Source organism: Scleropages formosus, chromosome 2, assembly GCF_900964775.1.
Source record: "Scleropages formosus chromosome 2, fSclFor1.1, whole genome shotgun sequence".
Classification (NCBI taxonomy): domain Eukaryota; kingdom Metazoa; phylum Chordata; class Actinopteri; order Osteoglossiformes; family Osteoglossidae; genus Scleropages; species Scleropages formosus.
The window spans coordinates 16912000-16927507 of NC_041807.1; the positions used below are offsets into that span (position 1 = coordinate 16912000).

Consider the following 15508-nt stretch of genomic DNA (forward strand, 5'->3'; position numbering starts at 1 on the left):
CGAGATAGGCTCCAGACTAGGACAAGCAGTTAGTGAGGGAGTAAAAATAATGACGATGATGATGACGATGACGATAATGATAACAAGAGGGGGTGCGGTGGCGCAGCGGGTTTGACCAGGCCCTGCTCTCCGGTGGGTCTGGGGTTCAAGTCCTGCACGGGGTGCCTTGTGGAAGACTGGCGTCCCGTTCTGGGTGCGTCCCCTCCCCCTCCAGCCTTACGCCCGGTGTTGCCGGGTTAGGCTCCGGTTCGCCGCGACCCTGCTTGGGAGAGGCGGTTTTAGACCGTGTGTGATAATAATAACCTTTTTATTGTCTAATTAAATTTACTGTCACAGTAAATTCCAATAAAGAAGGTAGATTAGGGTTATAAAGCAAATTTACATGAAATATCAGAATTCAAATCCATTTCAACAATGAAAAAACAGCAGTATCTAACCCTCCATTATTCATGATTACTTGTCCATTCTACAGTTTTGGTGGAGCTTATCCTGGAAGCATAGGGTGTGAAGATATCCTGGACAGAATGCCCATTCATCACAGGGCAGTGAAACACACTCATTCAGTCTTGCACGCTGACTCACACACATTATGAGTCACTAACTGAAACACAGTTTTTGAACTGCTCAGAACACACAAACTCCACACAGACTGAGCTGGATTCGAACCCACATCCAGACCCACAGTCCAGGATCAGTAACACGAACGATGAAAAGGGGATAAATAAGGGAGCATATGAAAATGTTATCTATGAGTGAATTTCAAGTGTCGGTCTTAAGCCCGGATTTAAAGGCATCAAAAGTAGTGCTGATATTTCGGAGTTGGTTTTCAGTTAATTTTTTCAGTGTTTTTAAAGATAAGGTAAGAATTTTGCATGTTTGACAAAAAATATGGATGAATCCTTTGTTCCTCAAAAAAAAATGCGTTGTTTTTCCTCCTATTTAAATTAATTCCAGAGACAGTAAGAATTTGTTTTATGATGATTCACAGTCAGATTTTCAGAAAGAAATTCTGCGGGTCATGTGAGGGAAGCCTATGTGTTCTTCCGCAGTACATGCATGTTGGCCGAGGACTTCCACCCTGTTTGAGTGTACAGTCCGTAGACAATACCCTGCGTACTGTTTTACTTTTTGTTGCACTGCACTCTTTCCATTGATTTAGGTGGTGGCACATCTGTTATTTGCAAACAAAAATAAATTCACCTTCATTAGCCTTTGGGAGCTCCAGAGCTGTGGGGTCATATGATGTCACTGGAATTCAACAAGGTCATATGTATCAAAGGGATAGGATAGTGTCACACCCCAGCCTTGTAACTTCATCTGGAAACTTCTGTCTGTCAGCACTTCCCACCCGGTGGTCGGGTGCCCTCTAGCAGCAGGGTTACTGAAGCGGTTGCCATGTGTTGGAAATCCGCCAACGATGCTGGATCTTAATTCCAGAACTTTGAACGCGAAGTTCCTCCTTTGTGGTTATAGATTGAAAATTTCTTAAAAAAAAAAAACGTCCGAGTGCTCCTAGAAAGACACTGTGACCAACGATATTGGGACAGCTGTGTGAAAAAACTGTATATGCTACCATAAAGGTGACATTTTAAAGAATCTCCATCATTTCTGCAGCAGATGGTATAATATACTCTACCCGACCTTCACTCAATATATACGTGACTTTTTTTTTTTCTTTTTTAACCAGACAGACTGTAGATAGAGGATAAAGCGGCTTTCCGGACAACAATCGGAATGGCTTTGTCCCTTCCTTCTGCCGGGCTCCCGTCCAACCCCTGCGCAAAACACACGCTCATCTCCACCAAAACAAAGGTCAATCATCTGCAATTACGCCAACCGGCAGCAGAGCTAATACCCGTGGTCCAAATCCCCTCACATAATCTGATGAGTCCACGGGGACACACAAGTTAACTGTTATTTGCAGCAATGTCATAAACTTGAGGCTTCCTAAGCCCTTCCCGGCTGCGGGGATTACCGCGCGTCCAACCCGTGGCTCGGCCCCCACTTTGTCCTCCTTCGGTCCGTCCGGCGATAAGGTGTTACACCAGGACGACCTGTCACTCTGCTCACCTGGTTCCAGAAATGCCGAGAGGGTGGTGACTGATGGCATACATGAACACTTTGTTTGGTTATTTGTTGTTCTGAAACTTCCAGCACTTTCCTGCATTTTTTTTTTTCTACGGCAGTCATAGAGAAAACATCTAACAACGCCCAGTCCGGGCAGGCACATATTTCCTTCCGTGAGATCAAAGCAGGTCTATGGGACGGTGACCCTCAATTATTTATTTTCGGTGAGCAGGTCCGAAACATCATGCGGTAAAAGCATTAGGTCACCTTGGTGGTTTAATTTAAAATACAGTTCATACATTGAACCCTAGTAATGATGCAGTAAAGCAATTTGTAAGAAATGTTAATGGAACTGGGGGAAACAAAAAAAAAAATCCCAAAATCAAAACGTCCAAAAAGAAAAGATTATTCCCTGAGCACCTTCTCGACAACTATCAAATTCAATGGAAAAAGTGTATTTATATACCATATGCTAGCATGCAAGAGCATGTATGTATGTATGTATATGTATATACACTTTTGCGAGAGTTTAAATCAGTACTAAGTTTGAATATATGCATTTCAAGAGGAAACAGTCAGCAAATCAGAGGTTGACAACAAAGCAGTTCTTTTCCATTCTTTTCACATCAGCTTGGAGGCAACCTGGAATTTGATTGTGAAATTTAAGAAGAACGCAGAAACGCCACTTTAAACGTTCAGTCACGGCTTGTGAGAAGCTCTGGAAAACGCAGCGTTGTAAAGCATTCACTTTTAACACTGTTGTGTGAAAATCGAGAGACCACGATCCACATGTCCGAAACCAAAACGCCACGATTTTCCCACCTTCTTAGTCTTTTTTTTTCAATAAGGGCTAATCATCCCTGTGTGTTATAAGCTCAAGTCCCGGTGACAGTTCAAGAAGTCACGTGCTGTGACCTTTAGAAACAGGATGGTTTTACTCTTCGTTTTTTTCTGTTTTTCCGCTCGAGAGGCTTTGAAATCACGGGTGAAGATGACGCTACCGGTTAATGGCAGAGCTTTTGCCAGGGAGCTACGCAAATGTACAAACCTGCTTTCAGGGTGTAACTGTGCACTCTTGACTCCTACATGGAAAAAGACTTGATTTTTGTTCAGATCGGGAGACAGTCATTTCTGTTGACATAACCTTCCCAGGGAGTGTCTCACACTTTTAACCGTACTCTAACCCTAAAGCAGGGGGGCCACAATGATTATTGAGAACTTATTCCACTAACCCTAACCTTAACCCCTAACCTCAACTGTACCTATACATTAAAATTGTAGTAAGTGACCTACTGAATCTTAAATTAGACCCCTTCGCTCGTCTACTTCTGCTCGCTTGGTGGTCCTGCGCTCGAAAGGTAAAGCACGGATGTTTTCGGTTCTGGCTCCGTTGTGGCGGAACGACCTTCCCCTTTCACTCAGAACTGCTGAAACTCTGTCTGCATTCAAGAAGGGTCTGAAAACTCACCTTTTCCGGACTCACTTCGCCCAAGATCTCTCCGGCTCGCGTACGGTGTGAATGTTCGTGCACGGTAACCTCATGAGCATCACCAGATGAGCCTTTATTTAAGCCACTACTCCAGCATTCTATTTGCTTGTTTGTGTATCTTATAATATTAAAAAAGAAAAAAAAATGGTAGGAGGGTATCAGGATTTGTCTATCCTGTGTTTTGTGCACCTACTTGAACGATGAACATCTGTGCCGCAAGTGGCAGGTAACAAACTAGGTTTTACGTGAGAGTCACATGTCTGCAGCTGTGTCTTTTCCTCTTAATGTAATGCATAAATTGTACTTTTGCTGAGATGTACATCACTTTGGACAAAAGCGTGCGCTAAATGAACAAATTTAAATGTAAATTACTTCTTTTATTGCATTCTACTGAGATGTGGTGTGTGCTCAAGCGTGTGTCTAAAGATATCATTGTATGACGCAATAGAATTTGCAGTATTTATGATATGCGCAGTATATGTAGATAATATTATATAGATTATCGGAGGCTGCGTTACGTGAAACAGCCGACCGACTGCACCCCAACACTAAAGTACTGTGCTGCATCCATACTGTACTCATCAACCCAAGGAGCAGAGGTGCGTATTGCAAGTGCCAGGACGCAGGAGTGGCTCGGTCTGCGGCTCCAAGTTGCAAAAAAAAGCAGTACGGAAGTGCCGCTCTGCTCGGAAGCGCAGGACGTCTGCAGACGTGCGTGTCGTGACTGGAGCGATTGTGTAGAAATGCGCGGAGGGGATAATCCCCCTTTATGCGCGAGAGACGCACGAGGCCGAGCGCCACGCGCCAGGTGTGGGACCGCTGTGCGTGCGTGCGTGCGTGCGTGGGCGTGGCCACGAGCCTCCCCAGCAGCGCGAGGGAGCAATTCAGTCTCGCCGAGAGCTGGAGCGCCTGGGACGAGTACCTGAAGCGATGAATGAATGAATGAATGAATGAATGAGGCCAGGACAGAATCTCGTGCAATAAGGTCAGTTCATTTTTTTAATTACCACTATTGTCAGCTCACCCCTTATTCGCTTAACGCTGATTTTTAATATCCGGTTTTTATAGATTGACATTTGAGAACGTTGTTGCAAATTATGCATAAAAGATCCAGCAAACCAAGACACCAGCTGTCTCCTTCATGAGAAATGTGTTTATAATTGTAATGTCACTGTGTAAATGTGATTTTCCTAACCCTAACCCTAACCCTGACCCTGACCCAGTTGGTCTGGAACCCATCGTGACTTTTTTATTTTTAAGGCATTTTTCTTTTCTCATGGTCATTCAACCTTTTAATGCGATGGAATAAATGCAGGAAAACACGTCACCCGTCTCCGGTCAAGTGTCACTTCTCATCCCCAGGGATCACGGTGTTAGGTGAGGCTGCGGTAAATACCACACCCGCGCTACCGTTTACCCCTTCTTCCGTCCGCAACTTTAATTTGGCTTCCTGTTATGTCAGTTTTGATTTTAAAGCCCACCGAATTAAAATGTTAACAGTACGCAGACGCTTTGTACCTTTTTAGATTTAAATGCTTACTGTTAGTCGAACGTGAGCACCATGGTACGTTATTCGCTTTAACGTCTCCGCGTCAGAAATGCACCTTGGTCCAATCGTTTCGGCGTGTTCAATTCCATTTAAATCGCTTTAGGCCCTGGCAAAACTCCACTTGGCCTTGCGTACCTTATGTAGAGTGTAAAAATGATTGGTAAGTCAACCCTTTGACGTGGTGCTCCCATCCAATATTGGGCGCCCTGTTTGACCAAATTATTCCAGGTTATTATCGCAGGTTCTACACTTCTTTCTAGAATTCATCACCTACAGACCCTATTTACCCAAATGATACCGAGCGTGTGCGTAATTAGATACGCTTTGCTCTTTATTATAGTCCCACCGGTTTATTTCCTACGACCGGCCGGACCTGAACGCACACCGCGACATAAATGCGAAATATGAACCGAAAACATAAAGTTCAAGCCTACTGGTGATGGCTTTTTTCTGTGTTCAGATGCCTAGCGCGGAGGATGTCGTGAGGTCAGACGACTGCGGTCGTGTTCATGAGCGAGGGAGTCGCTAATGCCGTTACGCAACGTGGTGACACTTCTTTCCAGCCCGAGGTGTCGTCCGCGGAGGGCGGAAGTTACACTCGCGCCTATCTCGATGTGCGACGACACCGCTGACCTTGGCTCCAGCTCCCTGGAGGACTCCGCTGGACCGAGGCGCTCCTCTCCACCATCCCCCTGGTGCGGATGAGACCGGCGGTTAAGTCCTCGAGACGTTCAGCCCGACCTTGTCTCCGTGTTCGCTGAGGCGTGGCCGCAAGCAGGCGCTTGCCAGGGCATGGTGGACAGGAGGGGCCATCCCATGTACCTACTGTGCAGGGGCTCCGGACTCCAGGGGTCCAACAGCCACGCCCGCCCCGGGGGGGTCTCCGGGAGCGCGCGCTACTCTCCTGTTTCACTGGAACAGGACTCCGCGGTGAATAATGGATCAGGCGCTCGCAGCGGCCTCAAAGCGGACATAAAGGGGGCAGCGTCGCGCGTCGCGGGCCCCTCCGCCTCCAGCTCGCCTTCGCCGGGCCCGCGGCTCGGAGCCCGCTCTCCGAAGCACCTGCCGTACCCCCGCCGCGCCGACATGAGCATGCAGGGCAACGTGTACAACTTCCTGGAGAGGCCCAGCGGACGAAAGTGCTTCCTCTACCACTTCTCAGTGTGAGTAAGACCGCGAACGTCTTCTCTGACCGACGCTCTAACGCCTCCCAGCATCTCCCAGCACCCGGAGGCGTGGGTTTAGCGTTCATGCAGTCCTTCCGGTGGTGTATCGAGACCGAGGTCGTGAAAGTCGTTGAGGGCGAATCCGTCGTGCGTTCAGCTAACAGGAGCAGCGGAAGAAGCGGTCATGGGGTTGTCAGTTCCATTCCATCGCATCTCGCGTGCTCGTGGGAGGACGAACCTGTCGAGGAGGTCCGCGATGGACGGTAGTCCTTGTTGAGTTTCTCAGCCCACAGCTTGAGATCATAGAAGACTTTCTGTGCTCTTCCCCACTGCTGCCAGCTGGCTTCCTCTACTATTTATTTATATGTGTCAGAACTGTAATTCTGGATTATTATGCGAAAACCTCATTTGGCCCCTGGTGCGACTTCTGAGAAGAGCGCTCTGTAAGAACACATTCTACTGCACTGAAAATATTCAGTCTTGTACATTAACTCTATAAAACTACACACACACACACACACACACACACACACACACATTTTCAGAACCGCTTGTCCCAGACAGGGTCGCGGGGAACTGGAGCCTACCCGGCAACACAGGGCATAAGGCCGGAGGGGGAGGGGACACACCCAGGACGGGACGCCAGTTCGCCGCAAGGCACCCCAAGCGGGACTCGAACCCCAGACCCATTGGAGAGCAGGACCCGGTCCGACCCACTGCACCACCGCGCCCCCAAAATCATTTTCAATATGTAATTTTATATTTAACTGCGGACACCGAGGGCTGACGGACATCAGGTGAGCTCGTCTCCGCAAAGACACAAGCTTCAGGTCTGTGACCACAGACTACTTACCGCTAGTTTGCCGTTTACCCCGTAAAAATCACAGTTCATGGTGACGAGGCTCTTTCGATGCGAAACCCCCGACCGCCCTCGTACATGCCGGCAGCGCTCGGTTTAAAAAATATCTCTTATTATTGGCAGAAGGTTCTTTGCTGTAACGGACACTTTTCCGGGGCTCTCTGCGACAGAGGTGGGGCCTCGAAAGTCTCGGCTCTTTTGTTTCATTAATTGATGCTCTGGAAATTTGGCAGCAGGCCACCGTGAAGAGGGAAAAAGCGCCTGAATGAGGCCTCCGTGTGTTTTTGTTAAGTTTTCGCTTTGGGTTTCAGATGATCTGCTCGGGCGGTAATTGAGGCTATAACGTTTCCACGCCGTGAATACCCGTGGAGCGCAGGCTGCCTCGCGGCCCTTCGGCTTCGCTTCTTTAAGTAACTCTCAGCCGTCAGCGACCCTGTTCCGCGCTTCCTGCCGGACGCGGGGTCGCCTCGCTGTGCGCTCGCCTCCGGTCCCGCTCCTCACGCCACACCTCAAGATGTTTCGCGGGTTTTAAACCCGGCCGTTCAAACTATGGAAATTCTTCTCGAAAGTGCCTGGGGGTTGTTGAAATGATTATTGTCGAAAAAGTTGGGAGATCAACTGTAGAACAGTAAGGTAACACACAGACATATGGTCACACACTCATTTGGGGATTTATAAGCTTAAAGTACGTATACACACACACAGTTGACAACCGCTTGTCCTGACGAGCCAGAGCCAAACCCAGGGCAGGAGAGGACACACCAAGGATGGGACGCCAGTCCACGGCAAGGCACCCCAAGCAGGACTCGAACCCCGGACCCACCACGCAGCAGGCCCTGGCCAAACCCATTGTATCACCGCACCACCCCCTCCCCAAGCTTAAAGTACCTACAGTTATTTACCCAAATATAAATCTTGGTAATTTTTACTAGAGCAATTTAGAGTAAATTCCTTGATCGAGGGTACGACAGTAGTAGGTGGGATCTGAACCCAAACGCCGCAGTTCTATCCACTACCCTATGTACGTATGGAACTGTAACTGTAGGGATTACTTCCTGTGAGGCCGAGCAGCAGGGCGCAGTGCAGTGTTGAGTAGCGCTTGAGTTCTGATGATGAGTGTGGCGAGAAGAAGAGTGTCGGCGTGGGCCGGGAATGTGGTTTCCTGCTCTCTGTCACGCTAAACAAAGTTGTCGTCTTCTATGCGCAACCAGCTGTGGTTCCGGCGTAATTAGTGTCAGTAAAATGGTTTATTTCCATACGGGTGGCTTACAGGCTTCCAGAGCAGCCTCCTTTACAAGCACAGCGTTGGTGGTATAGTGGTTAGCATAGCTGCCTTCCAAGCAGTTGACCCGGGTTCGATTCCCGGCCAACGCATGCGGGTTCTTTTTTTCCCCATTGCAGTTCTCCTATATACCGAACGATCACTTTACAGTTGACACTAAATGAATAAAAATAAATGCTTTTTGTTTCGTTGTTGCCTCATGCACGAATCTTCACAGTTTGCCAACTTCTTGCTTGTTGTGCCTCCATCTGCGATCCGGGAAAACCGAACATACGCGAATGTAACGTTACCGTTAATATTGCTTTTTTTTGCAGCCGGTGACGTTTTTCTTCCCGGATCAAGATTTCTACGGCAGGACAACTAACGCGTTCTAGCAACCCGGAGCTGTCACTGCTTACGGAAGATTCATTCATCATCTCTGTTTCAAGATATAAAAGTATTTAGAGTATTGCATGAATGCTTTGAAATCTGTCATGCTGCATCGAAACACGATTCCCGATAGACTAACCATAAAAATACGCTGCATGAGGGATCATCTGAATCAAAACCATGCGCCGAGTCTCTAAGATTCCTGAAACCCTTAATAAGAACACTTACCACGGTAGCTCTGCAACTTCAGATGGACGGTCACTGGCCGGTTGCCATGGTGCTACTGTGTGACTGATGCTACCGCATATTGACACGTTGCTCAGAAACACCGATCACCATAAAGCTGAATAAAATACTCACACTAAATAAACATAACACATTTTTTACAGAGAACTTACAGCAATAAGTGGTTAAATTCACCATCCCTCCTTTTCCCTTTAATGACTTTTTGGTGCAGTGGTTAGAACTGTTAACCTTGGACTCAAGGGATGTAGGTTTGAGTCCCACCTTCTAGTGCGATGCTCTTGAAAGAGCATCTTACTGTGAACTGATGCAGTAGAAATTGCCCCGTTGTCTAAATGGGGGGTTGTTATGAAGTGTTTTTATGGAAAGTTAGTTAAATAAATAGATGGAATGTGGATGAGGCATTGGCACAGTGAGCCTGGCTGGGTGCCACCCTCCGGTGGGTCTGGGGTTCGAGTCCTGCTTGGGGTGCCCTGCAATGGACTGGCGTCCCATCCTTAGTGTGCCCTGCACCCAACGCCTGCGACCCCACCTGGGGCGAACAACCCCAGCCAGTGTGTGTGGATGAGGCATCGTGATACCGGGATGTGCAGCTGGTTTATCGCCACGCAGAGCTGGGCTTGTGGTCAGAGAGAGTCACACAGCATCTGCAAATGATGCGATCATCATTTTCGGCGTGAAGGAGCGTTTTTCCCCTCCCGTAATCTCCTGGGCCGAACAGAATGGGCCGTTTTGATCATAGATCTCCTCCGTCCTTACAAGCTGTTCTTAATCTCCACCCATCTGCCCGTAGCGCGCCCCGAACGCCAAAGGGATGCGGTTGTGAGCGTGCGCCTACGATGGCGAGTGTCCGGCAGATGCATGAAAAAGTAAACCCCGAACGTAAAGCAGCTGTGTTAAATGCTGCGGAATGAGTGTCCGTGCCATTTATCGGCAGCGGTGCGCGTCTGCCAGGAAACACAGCGCCTTCGGACAGGGCTTCGGGGTTGGATATCAGAGACGCCGAGGAGTGATACCCCAATTACTCCCGTTTCCCTCTGGGCTGTGTTGACATCCCCTCGACACACAGTCACTGGACACTACCGCTCATCAACTCCAACCGCTGCCTGTGCATTATGTATTTACACGTCCAAAAAACTATCCATCATGTTGTTTTTTTTTTTTTTTTGTATATATAATTTTATTATTCACTCTTTATTGCATTAGTAGTAAAAAATTAATAGTAATATAAGAAAGAGTGTACTTCCTTTTTTACTCTTCGTGACATTACTACTCAGTTTTGATTCTCATGTCTTACTCACACGCACCGGCTGAAACCGCTTGTCCCGAGCGGGATCGCGGCGAGCCGGAGCCTAATCCGGCAACACAAGGCACAAGGCTGGAGGGGTGGGACACGCACCCAGGACGGGACGCCAGTCCATCACAAAGCCCCCCAAGCGGGACTCGAACCCCCGACCCACCAGAGAGCAGGACCCGGCCAAACCCGCTGCACCACCACACCCCCTTGTTTTTAATTATTTTATTATATTATTGTCATATTCGCCTGCAGAAGCGAGTTCTAGAATCTAAAATGCTGCTCTAACTTCTACACAGAACTGCCTTTTGTTTTTAAGAAGATGCTGATAAGTTGAGGGTTAGGGTTAGGCTAACCCTAACCCTAACCCTAACCCTAAAGTTTCAGGCTGTATTAAAGGATGGGACAGAGAGGATCTGGGGGACCAGTGCAGGCACACGGGACATAGCAGCATCGGAGTGGCTGTACCTCCTCTGCACACGCGTCCACATGTGTAACGTGTTCCGCATAGGTCCGTACGCGAGGAACAGTGATCCGTGAGAAGAGCTCTCAATCAGTGCCAGCGCGACGGGCCTCGCGCGCCTTCGGTCCGTACGGCCGCCTGCTCTGACCGTTCTCTTTCGACCGACAGGTTCCTGATGGTGCTGATCTGCCTCCTCTTCAGCGTGCTCTCCACCATCGAGCAGTATGCCGTCTTCGCCACCGGGACCCTCTTTTGGATGGTACGAGTCACATGGCAGAATGGCTGTGTTTTCCTCTCATAAATTCACATTCGTTCACCCGACAGACGGTTTCCTCCAAAGGGACTTACAGTGATTACCTTTATCCAAGGTGATTTACAGTGCTAGATACAGTGTAAATGGCACCAGAACACTTGCAGTAATTTGTTCTCTCGTACACCTGCCGACGTAACACACTCGGTACGAGCACTGTGCAGTACGGTAAGAGTGAAGAAGACGGTCCTTGCCGTGCCACGCTGCCCAGCTTGCGGCCCAAGGTCCTTGTTTTGCGCTGGCGAGCGACCGAAGCGTGACCGCGGACGACCGGTAAGGTACTCGGCCGCGTAACTGTTCGGAACCGCAGCTGCCGGAGACGCTCGTGTCGAAGGGAAGCGCAAGACCCTTTCGCACGGATTTTACAGCACAAAGCCTTTATTGAGCGTAGCTGTGTGTGGTCACGCGCGACGTGGAGAGTTTTCGGAAGCAGGCAGCGTGGAAGTAAAAAGCGGTTGTTGCCTTGCGGTCGAAGAACGCGGGTTCGAATCCCTCTCCTACCGCGGGAGCCCTGATCAAGGTACTTACCATGGATTGCTCGGTGCAATGAACGCCCTAGGTGTATAAATATGTAAATGATTGACGGTGGCTCGGTTTAGTACGGCATACCTAACGCCGTAAGTCGCCTTGGGCAAATGTGTCGGCACAGGGTTAACGCACACACACTTTCTGTACCGCTTGTCCCATACGGGGTCGCGGGGAACCGGAGCCTTACCCAGCAACTCAGAGCATAAGGCCGGAGGGGGAGGAGACGCACCCAGGACGGGATGCCAGTCTGTCGCAAGGCACCCCAAGTGGGACTCGAACCCCAGACCCACCGGAGAGCAGAACCCGGTCCGCAAGGTTAACAATAATGAAAAATGAAGATGCGTTTTGACGTCCGATAGGGCAGTATTGCCGCAGTGCTGCGGGGATCCACATGGGGGCGCTCAGACTTCACCTCGACAGCACGGCTGCGGGCTTCAGCCGCATCAGAGAATCGCTTGATCGCGGCCCGATTGAGACTCGATCAAGTGGGCGACGCCGGCTGCCACTCTTCACGTCACGTTCGGAACAGAGCAGGTTGTCAATAGCGAATGATGAGAAATTTCTCAGTCCACGTGAAAGACGTGTGTCCTTTCGGGCTAAGCGAGGTTAGGAATCGCTTACTGAGGTGTGATGCGGCAAACTGTTACTACGGCACATGCGGTCAACGGTCGGCCTTTTCCGGAGCCCCTTCAGATTTCATGCGGGTTGAGGAACTCGGAAAGGTTCCCGCTTTCCGACGAACTTCAAGACAATTTCTTGAAGTTTTCTTTTTTTTCCGGAACACCAGGGACATGATACAAAAAAAAAAAAAAAAAGTTGTTTTTATGTGTTCAGCGGCAGCTCTTTTTTTTTGTATAGGTGAAACAAGAGGAGACCGACATTTCCTTAGAACGGGTTTGCCGGTACCTTTATTCCCCTTCTGGATGGGTTTCTCCAGGAGTGCCACTTTTGGCCTCGGTACCTTTGCTTCGGCCGGACCTACAGCAGATCGTTCCGCTCCCTTTCCCCTGAGAAAAAGCACCTTTCCACATTGTTATCGTCAACGTGTTTGTACTTTTGTTCCGGAGGGTTCCTCGGGGACTCTTCCAACGGCGGCAGCCGCAGCTGGCCGCTCGTGCCGTCGCGGCCGTGTCAGTCCAGCGGCGACTCTCCTGTGGGGCAGCAGGCGGCGTACCGGTTAGAGCAGCCAGCTTTTGACCCAGATCTTACTCACCCTGAAGTGCTGCAGTGAAAATTACCCAACTGTATAAGTGGATAAATCACTGTAAATAGCTTAACACCGTAAGCCGCTTTGGGGAGACGTGTCAGCTGAATGAATAAATGTAGGTGTAAACGTAGCGCGTGACAGTAGTAGGAATTACTCTGAGTCACTCTTACCTCACGTACTTACGTGTACATTTATTCATTTAGCACAAGCTTTTCCCCAAAGCGACGTACAGCCGGTCGTAGACGAAGTTAACAAAAGTGCTTTTCACCAACGGACACAGACACGCAATTCTCGAAGTACAGCCAACTAGTCTAATACCACCATTTGGTCAGCATACATTACACGCTTTTTGCATATAGAATTGGTAGAGAGTGCTATTTATTTATTTTTTTTTATTAGAACAGATGATTTAGTGCAACTTCATGGAGCATATACAAGATTAGGAGAAAAGTGGGTTTCAAAGAGAGCTGTTTTGAAACCTTTCTTCAATGTCGAGAGGATGGGATTCAGCAGTTCTGAGGGGTAGAGGGAGATCATTCCACTACACTGAGCCAGAACCGTTCTTTATAGGCAGAACTGTACCCTGATGCTGAACATGAACAGGTGTGTATCTGCGGGGGGGGGGGGGCTTGGTCTGGGCTGAAGGGGACCAGCCATCGGGCCTAACAGAATTCCTCCCTTGAGGTCTGTGGTGCCGAAAACTGTGTACCTCTGCTCCCCCTCCATGCACGCGCACACACACACACACACACACACACACACACACACACACACACACACACACACTCCTCTGGGCACACGCTGCTCCCCGGTCGACGGATTTTGACTCAGTGTGCTGAGAGCGGGAATGCACGCGGTGTTCTGTAAACTTTTTTGGCCAAGATAGCCTTTCCAGGACTTACCGCTCAACATATTCATTTATTTTCACGCTGGCTGAGCTCCCTGGAAGCCGCCTGTCTGTTACTCACACACACACACACACACACACACACACACACACACACACACACACTGACATTGGGCTGGCAGGGAACAGGCCTTGTCGGGAAGAAGTGCTTACGGTAGCCCCTGATGGATTCCAGTTGTTTTTCTGAACTTTCTCTTTTTCATTTTCTCCACACCTGCGTGTGTATGTGTGTGTGTGTGTGTGTGTGTGTGTGTGTGTGTGTGTGTGGATTATACTTTCGGAGGGAGGGTGCGCTGACGTGCATGAAGTGAAGAAGCCTGCTTGTTTTGGACAGCAGAGAGAATGGTGCTGATGGAGGATGTTTGTTTTCTAAGGGCAGCTTCCATGAGTTCATTTAGGACCCCCCCCCCGACACACACACACACCCCCCACCACCACACACCATCCCATCCCACCCCACACCGCCCCTCCCCCGCTTAGACAGCTGCTCACGAGTAGCACGTCACCGTCACCTTAGGATCATGCCACATGAGAGGGCTGTAACATCCCTGACCTGTGCGGGCTGTTGACCGCATGATGGACTTCACCAACTCTAGTCAGCCCGTTGACCAGGAGCGTGTTTTTTTACCGCGGTTATTCACACTCCTGGCCTGCAATACTCTCAGTAGCTGAAATGTTCTTCAGCAGATTTAGTGTTCTGCCCCTAAGGCTGTCCACTAGCTCAGCTAGTTTCTTCTTTCAAGCTGTTTTAACAATCGTTACACAGCTTTGTACAGGGGACCAATTTAAAGATTTTAAGATGCTTCCTGTGTAGTTTTTATGACTTTGACCTCTTCATGTTTCTTCTAATTTCCCTCACCCTCCGTGTACGAGCAGTTCATACCTAAACAACCCATAGCTAGAAGTGTTGATCTGTTTAGTGTGACCCCATCCCTGAGGAGCTCATAGCTCAACCTCTCTCCACAAGGCAAGGACTGACTTCCTGTAGCTGGGATCTGGAGCCCAGCACGTACAGGACTTGATCAGTCCCTTCCTCCACCCTCTGCCTACCTGGAGGTCCCACATTTGAATGTCTGAAATTGAAAGTCGGAGAGATCTCAACTCTGCCTCCGACATGGGGCTTTCAGCTCCCTCTGTCCCTCGGAGCTGCTGAATCCCCCTCAACCTCCAAGAAGGCCCTCAGAACCCATCTCTTCCAGACCTACTTCTTTACTGATCTCCTATATGCTCCGTAAACATGCTTTATATAATTTGCCACGGTCTGTGTTCTACTGTATGTGGCTAGTCTAATATACGCTGGTAAAAACTGCGGTATTGGACAAACTAACTGAAAAATGTGCGTCTGCATCTCTTTATCTGTTGGCGAAATGCACTTTTGTTGACCCAGAGTCATACGTTGCTGTGACAAAAGGCCTGGTTCACCAGACAAGAGGATGCCAACTCAGGGTTTCTGGATTCAGCAGCCTTCATTGAGAAACTCTTCAGCTGGACATTGTGCCGGGGAATCCTACGGGTGGCCACTCTCAGTCCCCAGCCAGTCCTCTCACTGTCAAAGCAGGGCCATCCATTGGGGAGTCATGGCAACTAGGTGTTTGTGTTAGGGTGCAATGCTGGTAACCAGGTGTACGTGTGGGTGTGCATCTGATGTTCCATATATGGCAAAGGTAATGCATTAGGTGGCACGGTGGGATAGTCATCTGTTCTGTATGTGTGTGTGTGCTTTGTCTTCCCACATGCCACAATCACACTGGAGAAAAACATCTAAATGAATAAAT

General features: G+C 49.0%; 1 protein-coding gene and 1 non-coding gene across 2 annotated transcripts in view; both read left to right on the forward strand.

The window, feature by feature from the left end:
- Positions 1-5897: 5897 nt before the first annotated feature.
- Positions 5898-15508, forward strand: part of kcnq1.2 (potassium voltage-gated channel, KQT-like subfamily, member 1.2) — a 119871-nt gene continuing 110260 nt past the window's right edge. Inside the window, exons 1-2 of the mRNA XM_018747162.2 lie at positions 5898-6268; positions 10950-11040. Of these exons, the coding sequence (XP_018602678.2) occupies positions 5898-6268; positions 10950-11040 (462 nt within the window). The remainder of the gene's footprint in view (positions 6269-10949; positions 11041-15508) is intronic.
- Positions 8433-8504, forward strand: trnag-ucc (transfer RNA glycine (anticodon UCC)). The gene has a single exon. It is a non-coding gene; the product is annotated as a tRNA-Gly (tRNA).